An 18,250-nucleotide genomic window follows, 5' to 3' on the forward strand; every position below is an offset into this window, starting at 1 on the left:
TAAAACAGGATATCCATCACTTTAAATATCAAATTCTTAATGACTATGACAATAAAATCTGTATTTCCAGATGGGATAGGCCCACTCTGTATTTTTGATTCAATCTATTTAGCTAATTAGGTCAAAAAATTACAGCCACATTTACTTTGGGCAAAGGTTGATGAAATATAACACTGCCTTTCCACCTCTGCCTATGAATAGTATGTAATTAATACATTAATGTTTATGCGACACATTTCTATTCATTGATTATTTGTTGATTGCTTTGGATTGTAGTTATATGCAGAGAGAGAATACTGCTGTTCACATTAAACTTAAATAGCATAATTCTTTCCAATCAATACTTCAATGTTCTGTTTTTTGCTGATGATACCATTTTATATGTTGCAGGCTCCACCTCGCTCTAACTCCTCTTCAGTCTACTTTTGGTTCTTTCCAAGTAACACTTCTCATTCACAAGCTAGTTTTAAATGTAGAAAACGCCAAGTAATAATAATAATAATGTGAAAATAATTTCATATACCTCTCCATACTGTACATTTATGTTCATAGTGTAAATATTTATTTATTATCATTATAATATATATTCATTTACTATTGCTTATTTTTCTACTGTTGCTTATTTTATTTCTTTTTCTTTCTATTACTGCTTATCTTGCCCCTGCCTCTGTTGCTGCTGTAATATGTGAATTTCCCCCTATGGGGGATCAATAAAGTCTATCTAATTTAATCTAAAGTAGATGGTATTCTCCACCTCCATTATTGACTCTGAATATCTCACTATTAAAACTTGAGAGGACACTTTGGAATACCGCTTGGCAGCAGACTAATATTCAAGATTCATATTAAGAAAGAATTCTATATCAAGCTGGTTTTCTTGTGTAGGATTAAAGGATGTCTTTCAGTTATTGTGGACTCAGTTTTGTTGTTATTGTTGTGCTGCCCCATCAACTCTTCAGTAGTTAAACCGTGTGTATCACAGTGCAGGTCGCTTTATCAGAAATACATCAGGACTGATTTTAGTTCTATGTACCAGAAGGTTGGATGGACTGACGCACAGGAAAGAAGAATCAGTCACTTCACACCATCCATTTTGAAAGCTCTTCCGCTGAGGCTTCCAAACTACCTCACATCTGTTTTCTCGTTTAAATCCAAAAACTACAGCACACGCTCCAGTGTCTACCTGACCGTAGCTATCCCTCACGCACACACTAACGTTGGCTTATTACCTGATGTCTTCTGTGATTCTTGTAAATGTTCCATGTAACTGCTTATTTCTGTAGTTTTCTTGTTCTCTGGTCTCTCTTAATCATGATCTAAATCTCAATTAGCTGCCAGACAAAATAAAGATTAAATAAAAAAACACAATAACATACATAACACAAGCAATGTATTTTCAATTTAATTTCTTTTAATATAATCTTATTTACATTGTATTTTTTCATAAATGTTTAGTACATAGTAAGTTACAATACTCTTGCATCCATTACACAGTGAACTCAGAACCTAGAAAATGCAGATTGAAATGATACTGCGTAACAGTCGCCATTATTCAATCTACAACAGATCCCAAACTTTTCCCACGTTGCTCATTCGACATTTAAGTTTTTAATTTCATTCACTTCTATGGAGGATCAATGACTGCAAAGAGACTTTGTTCATTCATGGTGGTCTTGAGGACGATGAATATTTTTTCTAACATTCAGGCTACGGAGAAAAAGAGGTGGGCAGAGAAACATCAGGGCCACAAAGAAGAAGAAAAAAAAAAAAAAAGATGGTGAAATGGATGCTGAAACATGTATGAAAGGCTTTTGAGATTTTATTAAACATGTCACAAACAACCGAAGAATTCCTGAAACTGACTCCTTTCAATCCTTGTGGCTCATTTTTGTTAAAACATCCAGGTCATGCCCTCTGACCTCTCCGTTATGTCAGTAGAGTTAGATTTTTAAAACTAGGGCCGGGAAGATCAATCCCTTTCACATCAAATAAACAACGTGGCATTTAAAACACCAAAACACTTACAGTTTTCATACACTGACAAAGAGTATTTCTCCGCAATAATATGAATGTTAAAAAAATGTAATGAAATTCAATTAAACCCACTTTGTGGATTACTTGAATTGCAAGTGAATTGACCCTTCAACTCTGGTAGAGGGGGTGGTGAAGAGATTAGTGTGGGCTCTTTGTAGAGCATATAGCAGCTTGGTCAGTAATCACTTAGTAATAAATAATAAAATATCAGAGTGGATCAGAGTGGTCGCAGATACAAATGGAAGAGACAAAAAGTTAACAAACAGAGGAGCAGGCTCATTTTGATCTTTTTACAGAATAACCAGGTGCCATGCCTGACACACACACACACACACACACACACACACACACACACACACACACACACACACACACACACACACACACACACACACACACACACACACACACACACACACACACACACACACACACACACACACACACACGACAGTGGTTAAACATGAAGCATGAATACTAGTCAATCAATCAGCGTGTCAGACAGAGAGACGATCAGTCTCCGCCTTGTTCTTCACATGTCTGATTTTCAAAGTCTCTGTTCGCAGGCTCACATGTGATTGGCTGATTCTATCCGGGGGACTCGAGTAAGTCGGGAGTCCGATTCGCTGCGGCGGTAGACGTTCTGAAGAATGACATCATAGCTTGTTAAAACTGAAGGATAAAAATGCTTCTTCAAAACATCTGAAAAATTTTTAAAATACTTTATTTTTTTTTGTCTGTTTGTCCCCTCCTGCTGTGCTTCCTCCTTTGACCCCGAACTGTTCAACGGTGAAGAGGTGGCGAGGGGCCGTGGGTGTCCTTGTGATGCTTGGCCGCTCTGTATACTTTGCGTATACTTGACAATCTGTTGATGTTTGTGTGTGTATGTATATGTAAAATGTCAAATAGTTGTGTGCAAGTGCAAGCTCAAGTGTGACTGTGTGTACGTTGGTTTGCTTGTGGATTCATCACTCTACAGCAAAGCCGCAGGTCTCCTCCACAGCCGTCAGCAGTTTCTCGTAAAGTTTCTCGTAAGACTCGTAGGGGGGGATGTCTATCCTGTTAAAACTGTGGACAGAAAGGGATAATCAGTGAGGTCACGCCTCTCACTTTTGCCAATATAAAAACAAGAAAGCCACATCATCTTCTTCTTGTACGTGTCCTTACCACGTGTGAGCCTTGGGCAGGTTGTCCGTGTTGGCGTCTATCAAATGGATGGTGAAGAGCCTTGGTCCTGCAGAACCTGTAGAGCCTTACACACATACATTCTAGTTATCACTGCTCTACTCAGGTCCACAGAGCCCTCATCACTCTTTAAACAGTAAATCTCATCAAATATCAGAGCCACCAAATAAACTAGCTGATGTGTTCACTGGCATGCACAGGAAACTACACATGCAAATGAAACTGTGTTTTTTAAAAATGGGTGAACATGCATGAGAACTTGGTTGAAATGGTTTCATAACCTTTAATTCAAGGCTTCTGTGGGTTACGTGTGCAATGTGCAGCTGCCTGCTATGAGTGTGTGAAACAATATAAACACTGAATCAGGGCTCTCATCATCAGCAGACACTCAAAAATAATGGACTTGAGTCTGGATCATGGGTAAAACCACTAATTGGAAAATCCATTCCAGCAAGAAATGTATGAATGAATCTGCAGCTGCGCCCATTAGTTGATCGAGAGATAATTCATGGGCAAATAGTGCCATAATTGTTTCTGTAATCCTTTTAAAAAGAAAACATTTGGTGTTTGTAGCTTTTCAAATGGGAACATTTTATAAGTTTCTTTGTCACACATGATGTTAAACCAAATATTCCAAATATTTTCTGCTACCCCAAGTCCTGCAATCCTTTCACTTTTTCTGATATTTTAGAAAACAATTCAAATAATTGACAAAATAATAATTACTTTCAGTCCTAAATTAATCTTTGTGTAGCTTTAACATAATAAAGTCTGTTAAGTGTCTGTGCATAATTCAGCGCCTTATATATTGTTGTCAGTGTGAGTATACACGAGTAAAATTACCTCAAAAGTGTGCCATCATAAGGCTCAAACAAAGTTAACAGGGCATGTTTCCTGGACATTTCATGGCCTTTGTACTAACTTTCTTTCATTATTATGTTCCTGCTTTTGTGTGAGGCGTCTAGTATATCCAAAAATATTTAATAAGCGGACCAAATGTTAGCATCAAGTGAACATATCAACTGATGAGTGTAGAGTAAGTGTGTTTGTGGTGTCTGAGCCAGTCCATGACCCACCCTGCAGCGCTTTGAACCCCTGTAAGGGGACCCTGGTGGAGCCCGTGACGAACTGCAGGAGGCGTCCTCTCCTCTCCTCGCTGAAAGCCTCCACCGCCTGCCAGAACCACCGCACCACGTTGCTTTCACTTGTGCAGTGCTTCAGTCGAGTGTTCGTCTTCCAGTCTGCAAGATCTATCTTCCCCAGTCCGCCGATGATCAACTGGAGGAGAGGGAGAGGCGTGAGGAAGAGGGGAAGCAGGAGCAGATTAAGAAGAAACAAAAGGTGTCTACTGACAGACCTAACATGGTGAGAGATGAACGGTCCAGTGTCCAAAACTAGAGTCATTTAGACTAAAATGACCATTTCAACAGTCATAGTTGTCTATTTTAGCTGTCAGTTCATTGGGATAACAGGTTTATTGTTCATAGACAGCACACGTACCTCTAGTTCTTTATGATCGAAAGTTTTAAGGAGGTGCTGGGGGATGAGCTCACTGAATCCCTTCTGTAGAGCCAAAAACTGGGCTTCAATTCCACGCATAAACCTCCAGTTCACATAAAGTCTGAAAAATAAAAACAGATGATGCAGGTCAAATAAATATAGCGTAACAAACCGGCAAACGGATTGTGCACAATGGCTCTTTCTGCTGACAAGATGGTATGTAGTTTACACTGTGTATCGAGGGCACAGTAGGGACAACGCCTACAAGATGATGAAGGTAATCGTCTCGCTGCTCTTACCTTACATATTCTTTTTTGTTCTCCTCAGTGACGGGGATATTGCGGCCATTAGGTTTGAGTTCATGCTGTAAGAACTTCCCAAAGGCATTGTGCTCCACGCAGAATGTGTGGTCAAGGACTGAAGTGATGTCGTTCTCTCTGCACAAAGAGTATAAGAATACGTTTTACGACACGAGCGAACAAACGGGCCACGATAAAGAGCTCTCTGCTGGTTAACTTGCTCACAATATCCAGACGAGGCTCTTGTGCAGCTCCGGGTCGGTGGTCTCCAGGTCGCTGAGCTGGATGGGTTTGCCTAGCAGCTGTTTGTAGAAGGGAAGCGTGAAGCTCCCGTTGATGTAGTGACCGTGAAAAACCGCCAGGCCCATCACGCGACCCACAAAGTGGAAATATGACAAGTGATCCTGAAAGAATAGAACACAGACACAGAGAGAGAGACGTGGGGTCAGAGAATTCTCTTGTTCACTGCGACGTGTGTGTTTGTGCTTTGCATGTTTGTGTGTACTCACGGGGTTGATGGAGGAGTCGGGGTTGATCTGTAGTGTGTAGATATTGTCTGTGGAGTACTGGAACAGGCCGTAATAGGGGTTCAACATTTCATGACACAGCAGGTACAGCCACTCCCTACAACCAGCAAACGTTCAAAACACACCATCAATAATCTGGATTACATGATGCAGTCCACGTGTCCACTGAAGTCTCCTTTGTTAAAACGAGCTGCTTCAATGAATAAGTGTAGCTAAAACATTTGGAACTCTTACTGCTGAAAGTATTAATCTGCCAGTTCAGATTTTCTGGTCACTTCTACAGATTGATTAAAAAAAAAAAGTATTTCTTTGTTAGTTTTAAGGTCCTAATTGGATTGCAGTGCTCACCAATTAAACTAAATTGTTGAAAACACTCTGCTTAAGCTCATGATTTGGTGTCAGAGTGGGCACACACAGTTCTCCTTCAATTATTCTCCACTGTTAATTCAAGTCTAACTGACATTTCAAGCGGCTTAATTGAAAGTGGGAAGATCATGACTTCCAGTGCAAGCTGAGGAATCACAGTCTTTTCTCTCCTCTGTGTGGCAGCTCTGGCTGAGCAGCGGTGAACCAACCACAGGAAGCAGTGGGTTAAGTTCGGTGATTGGACGTTAAGAATACAGACTGTTAAAACTCAGACAGCGGCGGGCTGTCAGCAGCTCGGAGACGTGTATAATGAATTACCTGGCCACTCCACCATAGTCCAGGCCCTCCTCTCCCCTGAACTTCACCATCAGACGCTTCTTCAGGTCTTTCGGCCTCATCTTCATTATTTGACGATATGACTCCTACACCCACGCAATACAAAAGAACACACATTATCACAGATAAAAGAAACAATTACTGACCCACAACACAGCTGTTAAGATCCATGCTGTTAGACAGTTTATTAATATGCACAATCGACGCCGACAGAATAGGTTGTTTTGACTAGTGTGTGTGTGTGAGTCATGAAGAAAGTGGATGTGCGTGTCTGAATGTAAACTTTCACAGGAGCTACCCACTCGATCCGCGCTGCTTTCATGGCTCGACTGTGAGCACATTTGTACAAGCGTCTGATCTGTTTGAGTGTGTGTGAGAGAGGCGGCATCGCTGTCTGGTTATGTGCTGTTCATGGGAGAGAAGTGTTGCGATTTCTTTCTTCCTGGTTTGCCCTTTGCACCCACCTCGAAGATCTCCTCTCGGGACACCTCTATGCGGCAGTGTCCTGCTTGGGGCTGCTGCAAGGACAGCTCGTGGCGGAGCAGCTTCAGCTTGTGGACCAAGTCTCTCTCATAGCGCGCCGCCACATCTCCGTCTCCTCCTCCTCCACCTCCTCCTCCCCCACCGCCCACTCCGCCACCTACCACCTCCTCGCCCCCCACATCCATCTGGGGGGCTTGGGAGGATTCCTTTGCTTGGGATTGCTGGCTGTAGGGGGGGAAAGTAGTAGAGGAGGAGGAGGAGGAGGAGGAGGAGAGGGAGGAGGAAACATGACAAGAGGGAAGAATGCCAGGCAAGAGTTAAAGAGGTGACAGAAAGAGAGCAAGATAAAAAGAGCACACTGTGCATTCGTCCAGAGCAGCTAAATCTTCCATAAGCCAACATTTGTGTAAATCATATGATTCAGCATTATTAACAGAGCTGATGACTGTTAGTAGGTCATGTTCAGAACCAGTCTGAGTCCAGCATTACGGCCGTGAGAGATTAGATTAACGACAGATTAGTCTTGAAACCACTTATTTTGTATGCGTCAGGGATGTCTGCTACAGAGGTGCAGATTGATTTTGCCATTAGGGATACAGGGGAGTATTTCAAGTGTGCGTGTGCGTGCCCGTACCTGATAATGGTGTGTAGGCGTGGGTCTGTGAACTGTGTGGTTCGGTTGTTGTGGTCCACAAAGTAGATCCGGCCAGACACGGTGCTTCGGACCTCCCAGCCCACTGGCAACGGCCCGAGCTCCTCGCAGCTCACACTGGCCAGGTCCCTGCACCAGTAACAAGTCACCAGACTGAGACTTTAGCCAGCAGCAGAAACAAAACATGCTGCACTAATTCAACAGGGTGAGACTACAGTCTGCAACCAGACTTCTGTCTCCAACGGTTCTGACCCTACATACTGTATGCTCTTAACCCCTCACACCGACCTAAGCCCCCAACCCCAATAACCTGAGATTTTCTCTTAATCGGTTAGTGTAATTAGTGCAGAACAAAATAAGGACACGGTGGACCTTTAAAGTTAATAGTCTGTTCTGTTTGAGCTTCGCTAGAATAAAAGAGCATTGCGAGGTTATTCATTCGAAACCTCCACAAAATCTGGCTGTAAGGGCTTTACACATTTGATTCAGTCGTTCCAGAATTAAATGAACGCAACTTTCCGGAGACAAAGACAAAAAGTAATCTTTTCCATAACAAAAACACAATTTACTAATCTACTTCTGTATTGTGGTGAGATCAGGAAGTAACCAGTGCCTTGTGACCTTTTTTCCTTTTACATTGCATACATAGTATTACAACGATGCTGTATAATCCGCAAGTATGTGTGGTTGTGCTGTTCTTTCTTTTTGTTATATTCTCCTCCGTGTCCTCTACCTCTGCAACAACACAGTTTCTCAGTGGGGTTCACTCAAAGTTCATCTCATTTCAGGTCATGCCTGAACCAGGCACAAGTGAAGTGGGGTGGAATCGTACCGCGGTATCCGTGGGTCGTGCCAGGTGCTGACGCCCGTCTGTGTGTGAAGGAAGTACACTTGGCCCTGCACTGTTGTTCGCTGCTCTGTTTTTAAAAAGAAAACAAAGAAAGATGTTACATGACTTATTAAAAACAATAAAAGGTTTAGAGTAACAACAAATTTTGGTCCGAGAATGACGTGAAGTATAGACCCTGAAACTGTTTTCACTGACCGTATCCCTCTGGCAGGTCAGGCGGCTGGTGCCCATGAGGTCTGTTCTGAGGAGTGTGGCCATGGCCTCTCGAGTCCTGCCCTCGGATCCGCTGTGTCTGAAGACGGCTCTCCTGACTGGGTGAGTCGAGCCGACAGTTGCCGCCTCCTGCCGCACCGGTTGGATCGGAGTAGGGTAGCGGCTCTTCGCTGAAACATCCCTCAAACACAGGCCTGTGCACACAAACGCACACACACACACACACACCACTGAAGTCCTATTTTCTGTTTCATGCAATCACATGGCAGGTCCACTGCTTTTCACTTGAAGCAAAGATTGGGAGATGGATCAAACAGAACTATGACTACGCTGATCTTGCAACAATGGCAGCAACAGCTTAAGACTGAATCTAACAAATTGATTCATTCATATTCATAATATTATAATATACAGACAGATAAACTCGAACCCTGAAAACCGTAGAACCATAACAGTGCTTTCATAGAGAACATGAGGCGTGCGAGAATGATGTGAATCGAATGCTATGCACTCCCTTACCAGATCTCAGCCCAGTTCAGTATCTACGGGAGATTCTTGGGCTAAATTTGGGAATATCTCTTGGAAGAGTGATGTTTACTCCCTCATGAAAATATCAACCAAAGTATGTAGAAATGTATCATATCTTAGGCTGACATTTAAGTATTTTTGTTTTCCACTACTGAGTAAACTTCACTGTGATATTATCAATGATGAAAACAAGACAGTGGCTTTTCCTCGCCTTTTCTTCAATCTTACAAGCGAGAAAGTGACGAAAAGCAATCCATGAAACATTTTTAACAATGTGACAATAAGTTTTTGTTTCTTTTAATGTTACTGTATAGCGTTGCAAGCAGTGGCACACTCACCCATCGTTTTCCAACAGCCCTCTGCAGTCCACCACGGGGCCTCCGCTGCCAATGCGGTCTCGCGTCTGTAAGCTCACTGGAAACAAGCAGGTGGTAAAGGTCAGAGAGATGACAGTGTGAGAGAGCAGGAGGGCAGAATCTGCACAGCGGCAGAAAAGTGAGACCAGGAGAGTGACGATGGGATTAAAGGGCACAGATAATGTATCTGTGTGTCCAGACTTACCTACGATCTGCCCCCGCACTGCGTCACTGTCCGAGGGGTTCAACTTACATAGATCTAGACGCTGGTCTGGAAGAATAGGAAAGTGGAAACGTATATTAACCAAAAGGGCATGTCTGGATTTATGTGCATTCACAAAACAGATGAAAAAAAACTTACATCCTGTGTCTTTTAGCCTACTGATGGCATTGGAAAGAAGTCGTATGCAGCCCAGGAAGCCCGCCCCCTGCCGTTTATGGATTTTCTTGTGGTTCCATATACTGATGGTGATGGAGTCTGTCTTTCCAATGTAGCTGAAAAACAGACACAAGATTCTTACTTGTCTACTCCAACACGTGTGAGCACTTTGCCATTGGATGAATATAAGAAACTTGGAGAAAGTATCACATCAGCTCAAATATAATGTTATGAGGGAGCAAATTGGACACGACAAAGGAGACATGCATGTTTCTTGTTAAATTCAGAACCACAAAATAAGAAAGAAAACATGTCCTAAATAATCACATCTTTAAAAATGTCTTTAGTGTGTATGCTGTGGTGCAGGAGACTCACAGGTCGTAGTGCTGATTCCATTTGGGGTCCAGTGTGCTCTTGACTGTGTCTGTAGAGTGGCATTGACCTGATCCGTCCACCACAACCTTGGCAAATGGATCTGGCAGGCCTGTATGCACACAGTTCCAGACTAATTGTTTGCATCCTCCACATTAAATCACAAAGATAATAATATTTTGCAAAAGCCAAGCTTTCGGCTGCTGCAAAGGGCATTCAGCAGATTCTTTCCTCTTAATGAGACTGCTTTGAAAACTTCTTACCCAAAAACGGCACCTTTTATATTTTGTCAGTGCTGTTTAATTGTATCTGGGGTGCATCATTTCACTGTAGCGCGGTGAAAGTGGTGGAAATGTTCAGAGACTTTGAGAAAATTAACAAACCCCCTGATTGTGGGTCGAACAGCCAAATTTGTTTTTAGAGTGCTATTGCAGATTGACAGCAATCCCCGCTGTGAAGGCACAATGGAAATGGATACAATCATGGCAACTTCATTGCCAATTCATTTACAGCATTGCTCTTGATGGCACACAGACCTTTATTGCAACACATCATCTCATCATGTAAATCAACTGTCATAATGTAAGATTCATGCACATGAAAATGAGCACAATAAAAAGGTACTTACGAAAGAAGTCTTTCTTTGCGAGGTTCTTGGCACATAATACTGCAAGAGATAAAATCATTATGAACAAAACGCCCCACACACAAATATGTAAATGATCTTACAGTGTGTGGGCTGGAACAAGTGTATGCTGGTGCACATATAAACTGCATGAGGAAGAAGAATGCTGGTTAGGATAACATATGAATGCCAGACGATGGTAATGAGCAGGAAAACTTATGCGACATGCAGACGAGAGTGAGCAGTAAAGTATAGGCTGCTGTCGGGAGTCACTGCACACACGTACACAGGCCGCCCACATCGAGAGTGGAAGAACGCCTTCTCTGCCACATCATCTGTGGATTCAAAGCTCAGAGTGACCAGGGCTTTGTCAATTTGTAAGTATGTGTTAAGTCTTTAGTTTATTGTTTGTGTGGGTGCGTGTACAGTTTCTTGTTATTTGTTTGTCAGACAGCCTTTACGGTTCAAGAGCTGGCATATGTCACCTCAGGTCCGCTCACTGAGCACTGCTGCAGTACTGAAAAACACGACCAAACCACAATAAACTAATTTTTAGAAAAACAATCACGTGCAGTCGGCCACAAGTACGAGTCTTGATTATAGGGCAGTGTGAGCGCTGAGCAAAAACAACCTGCGTGTTTGTATTCAAGGCTGATGTAATGAACTCAGAGAATGACTGCAACGTAAGGTGTAATTGACATGAAAGCTATAATATCGACACTGCAGGTCTAAACGTGAGCATATAAGCCTATTGTTGGGGAAACTTGTGTGGTCGAAGAAGGTGTGTAAACATGAGCATGAATTTGCTCTGGGTGGACAATCTTTTTAAGAAGCAAGAAGATGCTTGTGTTTTCTCGGTCAGCGTCTTACAATTTGAACCACTTTATCTAAACTGTGTTCACACAATAGGTTTTCAAGGTAATATTTTTGCCTTTGCAGGTTTTGGAGGGTATGAATATAAAATATCAAACTATAGAAGCTTTTGGTGTTAATGTGTAGGCGACAGAGCAATGGTAGGGTCACAAGCTGATGCTGCCAATAGAGAAGAAACCAGACCTCTGCCCCTTCTGGAAACTTTTACTTGTAAATTATGGCTGCTTTGGATCTATGTAAAAAAAAAAGTGTTCTATTAAAAGTCAAAGGGCGACCGCTGTTTCCCAACACAATCATTTCACGTACATACTGCTGTTAGATTACCATTTGGATGGACTCTTCCTGTAAAGCTACAGCAGGTCACTTTCATGAATGCACATTGACTGACAGGTAATAAAATAAGCTGCCATGTTAGGTGGCCTGAAACAAGTGGGAGAATGTGACAGGAGTGTTTTAGAAATAGTTTTGACCCCATTTCTCGGCTACCAGTGAGGAGGAAAAGTGTAGCTATATCATGTCAGTCACCTTTATCCAGTTAGACAGGGGAGACAGACAGGCTAGGAGGGGGAGGAGAGTCGTCTCCTACATCGGCGTGGATGTCTGAAGGCTCCGTTTCTTCCTGAACATATCTACCGGAGCTTTAAACTGGGTTTATTGTATTACAATAAGAGCTGAAATGGCTAGTTGGCTAATCTATTGGTCTATTTTGACAACCAGTTAATCATTTTGTCGTTCCTTTAAAACCAAAATGCCAGACATCTGCTGGTACCAGCTTCTCCAGTGTGAGTGTTAGATCCTTTTCTCTGTTTCACATTAATCTTAAATATATATCTTCAGGTTGTAGGCCTGCTATTTCTGGAGTCTGGGAAATGATAATTAAATTAATTTTCAGATGATCAGATTAATCAAGAAATTCATCTGTGGATAAATTAGTAATTAAAGTAACTGTCAGTTGCAACTCTAAATACAGTCTATGCTAATTGGACAATGTTGGGGTTACACCGGCAACACTTCAGGGATGAAGAATGGTGGTATTGTCTTGGCTCAGAGAAACAAAAGCTCCTCATGACCGATTCAAACTGCTTCAAACTGATTTGCTACACCTCCTGAACCGTCATCATAGCTTTGAGGTGCAATTAAAATCTGGAATGATTTGGTTTGGTCCAGGAAATTAGTCGGCCAGTGGTTTAGGATGTGGTAACTGCGTGGTGGTGTGGATGTGTCCGACACTGCCTGGTTTCTTTCCTGTGATTAACCCGTTGAGAATGGCTGCAGGATATCCTCCTCTCTTCCTCATCAACCCCATCCATTCCTCCTCCTCCTGACTCACACATTCCACACTGAGACCTCATCTTCTCTAGAAAGACACAGTGAGAGAAACACGGCTAGAGAAGAAGAAGAAGAGAATCAAGTTTCTAATTTGACCCTGCGCCTCCTCCTCCAGACAAGCAGCAGAGGAAGACTTCCTGAGCCACTGTCGCTGCTCTGCTATCCACCCCTCTCACGCTCCAATCTCTTGCCAGAGACAAGGGACACCCCTAATTTCACCCATCTCTCTCTCTCTCTCTCTCTCTCTCTCTCCCTCTCTCTCCGCCTCTTGACCAGCTCTTCTGTGACACTGAATGTGTGACAGGCCCTTTCTTAGCGTCTCAGGAAATTCTTCCGTCTGCCAAGGTCACGGCTGGTAAAGACACACGCAGTTACAGCTCAGCTGGTTCTCAATTTCCCCACCGCCGCTCTCTGTTTTTGGCATTTATAGCCTTTCTTTTTAAAAAAAATCTGAGCGCTGCAGAGAGCCAGCGGGAGGAAGAATTCTATTCATCCAATCTTGAGGGAACAAGGAGAAGCAGTTCAGGGGAGATGATGAAAAACTGAGCTACCTCTGTGCCACGCTAGCTGCTCCTCTAGGAATTTGAAGTCACAACATGTTTTCGGAACAATCAACCATCTCCTACAAACATTTCGAGGGTTTGCAATTTCTCGCGTGATATTCTCCGGGTAATGACAGGAGCCGTAAAACTGCAGCTCACAGGCTGATTAAAACTTTTCAAATTACAAATAAAATGTCATGTTCTTTGGAGAAGATGCCACAGTGCCGGTCAATATCGCAGATTTAGTCATAGAAAAAAACAAACATGGATATCGAGATCCTTCTGGGACTGACTAGACTGTACTGTTTATGAGTACGCTCAAAGATTACAGGATGTAAAGTGACCCGTGTGAGATTACGACGATGTCATTTCCAGTGTAACTTTCTTCTCTCGGCTCTAAAAACAAAGCAGTGCACAGCGGGCACGTGAGCAAATAACTCACCTACTTAATAACATGCCTGGCACCAGCACCCAAACACACAGGCAGGATGATGAATGGGTGTCTGTGCTCACTCACAAGTCAGCTGTTAATTAATCAACATTAGAAAAATAATTCTGTTTTTACTGTATTTGCCTGACTGACTTGTTTGAGAAATGGTGTCACACTCCTTGTTCGTCCATTTTCAGTTTCTTCATTTATTGTATATGCTTTTGTGTGTATTCCTGCACATGCTGCAGGCTCAGTGAGTGAGCGGATTAGAGGTGCTTATGCTGCTTCCTAAGTAAGCATGATTCCCCCCCCCCCTCGCCCCTGTCCCTCTCTCTTACACTTTAGCGGCTTTTTGTGTACTTTCCTTTTTTCATTAGCTCTTTTCTACTTTAGCCCCCCTGTCCAGCTCTCTCCATCCCTCTCTTGTGAGTGTCCCCTGTCACCCGCTCCGTCCTCCTGACGCCTTACCAGTGCCGGCTGTTGGCTGGGTCGAGGTGTTCAATCCGACAACCTGGCACCAAAACCTGAGCGGCACGTGTTGCTTCCGTGAGCAAATTAACTTTATCCTGCTGAATCACTGAATCCTTCGCTCACTAGACAGCACTTCTTCCACAACAGAGCCTATTCATTTCCTAACACAGATGACCTTTTTTCTACTTTCTGACCCATTTATTTTCTGAAGTTTAAATTGTCCTAAACATGTCCTAAACACTACAAAAATATTACTTTACAAAACATAAAACCAGCAACACTTCTTTCAAATCATGCTTTCAGTGGTACTTTGCAGTGTTTGATATACTTTGCGTGCCATTAGGTTCAATACACGGCCCTAAAGCAGACTGGAAAAAGCTTTTTCAGCAAGTGTTTCTCTATAAAGTCTAATACTGTCCATTCACACCCTAAAGATAATGTGACACTTTTCTCATACCCTGAGCACTGCTCCTTCAGCCACAACTCCAACCCCCCAAAAAAACAGTTGATAGAGACAGAAAGACTCAACATTCACCTCTTGGCTAGCTAAAACACGTCCATATAAACCCTACACAGTCTCTGAAATCTGAACCAGTGTCAAACCTGCCTGGTCTTTGTCTGTGTCCCTGCCACGGACCCAAAGGCCTTTCTGATGTAGGCCAAACAACCCCTCTCCCTGACAGACTAAACAGAGCGCCGGCCAGCCGGGCAGCATTGCGCTCCCATTGGCTCATCGCACATTCCTCAGCCAATTAGAATTCCACTCATACCTGCGGGGGCGGGGCACAGTCAGGGGCAATAACCTTTGTTTGCATCCAAGCTGTAATAATGAGTGACTGGTTTACACACACCCTGTACAATCTAAAACATCTAGACGCACTTTCTCTGCTTTCTTTCATCTTGACTCATCTGAAACACAACTGCACGCACTACACTGCACTAGAGGAATGTCATTGCATTGGATTTACTATGTTAGTACAGAGCCTATTATAATATTGTTAGATGACAATACTATTACTGTATTTATTATGTCTTCTACTTACGGAACTGAGGAATATTTTAGATATCATTTACGCTAACAATTATTTTCTTTATCAATCGATAAAATGTCAACAGATTGTGAGAAACACCATCACACATTTCAGAGCCCATGGCAACGTCATTAAATGTATTGTTGTGTCTGACTGACACTCAAACACCCAAAACATTTTCAGCTCGCCATCGTAGAGGATAAAGAAATCCAGACAATGATCACATATCAGAAGCTGGGACATGTGGATTTATGCACAAAAAAAACTACTCTGAACAATCAAACATCAAAATACTTTGATTAATATTTGGTAAGCTTAAATTCTAACCTTTACAACTTTACAATTGATTTTGAATTTAGTCCTTTCATGTTTCCATGTCTCAGATTTGTTTTTCTGCTTATAACCCTTTAAGTGTCATGAAGTTTTTCATGCCTGCTCTGCTCTCTTGCAATCCAGCTTCAGAGAAAAAGAGACAAGAAGCATGTAGCAGACATTCAGGAAGCACTTTCACTCAAAAAAAAAAAAAAAAACATCCATCACAATCACACACTTGATGAACCGTCCAGCACTAGTCCATACAGGCCACACCAAGAAATATTTAGTCTACCACAAAGCAGATTTTGGTGCGTGTTTGCTCAATTTTGAATCAGAAGAAGGACAAGGCGTCTGGCCAGCGGCACAGAGAGGTCATTACCATTTGAATAGAGGCCCCTTGGTGCCCAGTGGGGTTACATTAGCTACAGTAAAAACCATTGTTCCAGCTGTGTCCGTGTGTGTGTGTGAGAGAGAAAGAAAGGGGGGGGGGCTCCTATGTGTCCTACAGGAGAGTCTGACCCCAAAACGAACAACATTTTGAGCTGAGCACGGGGTGCACAAAAGGAGCAAACGTGTCAGGCTCCTGTGGGTGAGGATAAGTTAAACGAGTGAGATATTTGTCTTCCTACAGCTGACACAGCAGCGGCAAGCCAATCAATACTCGTGGGTAATCTGGGCTAGCACGTCAAATCTACCGACAGATTGATTTTCAGAGAGGCTGTAGTTCGACATTTGCCTCCGTCCCTGGTACAGAGCTCGTCGCATTCAGGTCAAACGATGAGCTCGGTTGATGGTCATCTCTCCCCCCCTAAAAAATGGGTGTAGCTAGCAAGCGTTAGCGGTCAACGTTAACTACAGTGTTACTATTAGCCGACGGCTGCTTGCTAGCAATTGGTAAAGTTTCTGAACGTGGCTTTCAAGAGCCGGTGTTCCCAATGGCGTTAAAGTAGTTAACTAGCCGGCTGTCTCGGCTGTGAAACCCACAGGATAGTGGACAGCTTCTTGACTGTCCTCTCGGTAATTTGGTTAGCATCCCGGCTAACAGGCTAGCACTTGTGCTGCTGTGTTTGCCACACAAAAACCGGATGTTTGGGCAAACAGCAGAGCCCAGAGCCTCAAAGACACTCCGCGGTGACTGGGTAGGTTTGCTGCTATCATCACTCAGACACAGTGGTTTGAAGGCACAACATTTGAGCTCCGGTTAAAACATGCACCGTAAGCGCTTTCTTTCGGTCTCGTTTTTTTTTACCTGTCAGTCGGATTTTGATGCTGGACCCGTTCCTCCGAGTCCCAGGATTCGACATCACTCCGGGAAAAACGATCACACAAACTTCCCCTCGGAGTCTCCCAAAAAACACAGTTTCGCCACTTAATGGGAACGCGGGTAACTTCAGTTTAAAAACATGCGGTTTGTTTTTGTTTTCCTCACGGGTAAAAATGTATTATTTCATCGCAAAGTCCTGCGCTCCTTCGAAATCCAACAACACGAGAGAACATTTTCGGGCAGGCTCAAGCACGTACTGACGTCATGTCCTTAACGGGTATAACCTTACGTGCTCGCGTCCGGGAAGCGTGGGCGTGCCCGTCAGGATCAGCCTTGAAGCCTCCAGACCTTCCAGCTTTTGACTAATCAAGGTATTGTATCCTTCATTATTAAGAACCAAAAAATAGAATAAAATCCTCGGATTACTTATGCTTATACTTGTGCTTATTTGCAGTAGTTAATAATGATAATTACAAACACAATCATACCATAACACATATTTTGATAATATGATATTTTGATAATAAATAAGATCAATTCAAATAAAGATTGATAGAAAAAATGTGTCTTAATATGTAACTTTCCCTAGCAAGCACTTGAAATATTTGAACTGAATTAAAAAGTATAGCAGTGATGCTGTTGGTGGTGTTTTTGCTGTAAGTGTTTGTGGAAATCACCAACATACAGACCTTAGGACCAGTTTGTAAATGGCATTGAACTCACAAGCTGTGCTTTTCTTCCAACAGGTTTGTGATCAGGGAGATCAAAACAGAGAAACAACAAGACCACATGGAGTGATGTAACGTACAGAGGGAGAATAATGATGCGGGCAGCTGAATTCTGGACCAGCAGAAGTTTGTGAGGACACCATGGAGGTATAAAGAGAACTGGATACATCGTTTGAGGCAGGACTCATTCCCATGAAAGTTGCTCAGTGGTGCGTGAAGCCAAAAAAGTTTGACTTCCGAATACAAAATTACTGAGATCTTCTGCATTGTGAGGCCCATAAAGCATTTGTACCAGCATCTTGGGTCAGCCAGGCTGGCTAACTTCCAGTTAGTCCTCCACTAACTTGAATGGGGATACAAGGATTTAACTGTGCGGCTGCTCTAGACTTTCCAAGTGTTATCAGACCAAATGGATCAAATTCTGATTGTAGAATTAATCATTTTGTGGGGGTCGGGATGCTTAAAAAATTGTATCTGCTGATCTATAGATGTCTCTCTCACAAAGTGTAAGTAACCTAACTTCCTAACCCTAAGGAAAAAATCTTTTTGGGCCGATGGCATC

The 18,250-nt window shown here is 42.8% G+C and overlaps 1 protein-coding gene across 2 annotated transcripts; it reads right to left on the reverse strand.

Annotated features, from left to right (window-relative positions):
* Nucleotides 1-1,391: 1,391 nt before the first annotated feature.
* Nucleotides 1,392-17,192, reverse strand: smurf1 (SMAD specific E3 ubiquitin protein ligase 1). Of its 2 annotated transcripts, none has more exons than XM_070847492.1 (18): nucleotides 16,946-17,192; nucleotides 10,709-10,747; nucleotides 10,084-10,192; nucleotides 9,691-9,824; nucleotides 9,535-9,600; nucleotides 9,312-9,387; nucleotides 8,428-8,639; nucleotides 8,215-8,299; nucleotides 7,365-7,511; nucleotides 6,712-6,955; nucleotides 6,230-6,333; nucleotides 5,528-5,642; nucleotides 5,244-5,422; nucleotides 5,019-5,156; nucleotides 4,720-4,840; nucleotides 4,296-4,497; nucleotides 3,202-3,277; nucleotides 1,392-3,102 (listed from the first exon to the last, which is right to left on the reverse strand). In XM_070847492.1, the coding sequence occupies exons 1-18, from the start codon at nucleotides 16,998-17,000 to the stop codon at nucleotides 3,003-3,005; spliced, it is 2,202 nt and encodes a 733-aa protein (XP_070703593.1). In that variant the 5' UTR covers nucleotides 17,001-17,192; the 3' UTR covers nucleotides 1,392-3,002. The 2 variants fall into 2 exon arrangements, with proteins under 2 accessions (XP_070703593.1, XP_070703592.1); XM_070847491.1 differs by having other exon boundaries at nucleotides 3,202-3,286.
* Nucleotides 17,193-18,250: the final 1,058 nt, after the last annotated feature.

Source organism: Pempheris klunzingeri, chromosome 17 (genome assembly GCF_042242105.1).
Source record: "Pempheris klunzingeri isolate RE-2024b chromosome 17, fPemKlu1.hap1, whole genome shotgun sequence".
Taxonomy (NCBI): Eukaryota; Metazoa; Chordata; class Actinopteri; order Acropomatiformes; family Pempheridae; genus Pempheris; species Pempheris klunzingeri.

What these genes read in the sequence shown, in the direction of transcription:
- smurf1 (XM_070847491.1), bottom strand. Translation starts at nt 17,000, where the DNA reads ATGTCGAATCCTGGGACTCGGAGGAACGGGTCCAGCATCAAAATCCGA. An exon ending in AAGAGCCTCGTCTGGATATT is followed by an intron (nt 5,157 to 5,243) that starts GTGAGCAAGTTA and finishes CTCTTTGTGCAG; the next exon opens with AGAGAACGACATCACTTCAG. An exon ending in TCGATCATAAAGAACTAGAG is followed by an intron (nt 4,498 to 4,719) that starts GTACGTGTGCTG and finishes CCTCTCCTCCAG; the next exon opens with TTGATCATCGGCGGACTGGG.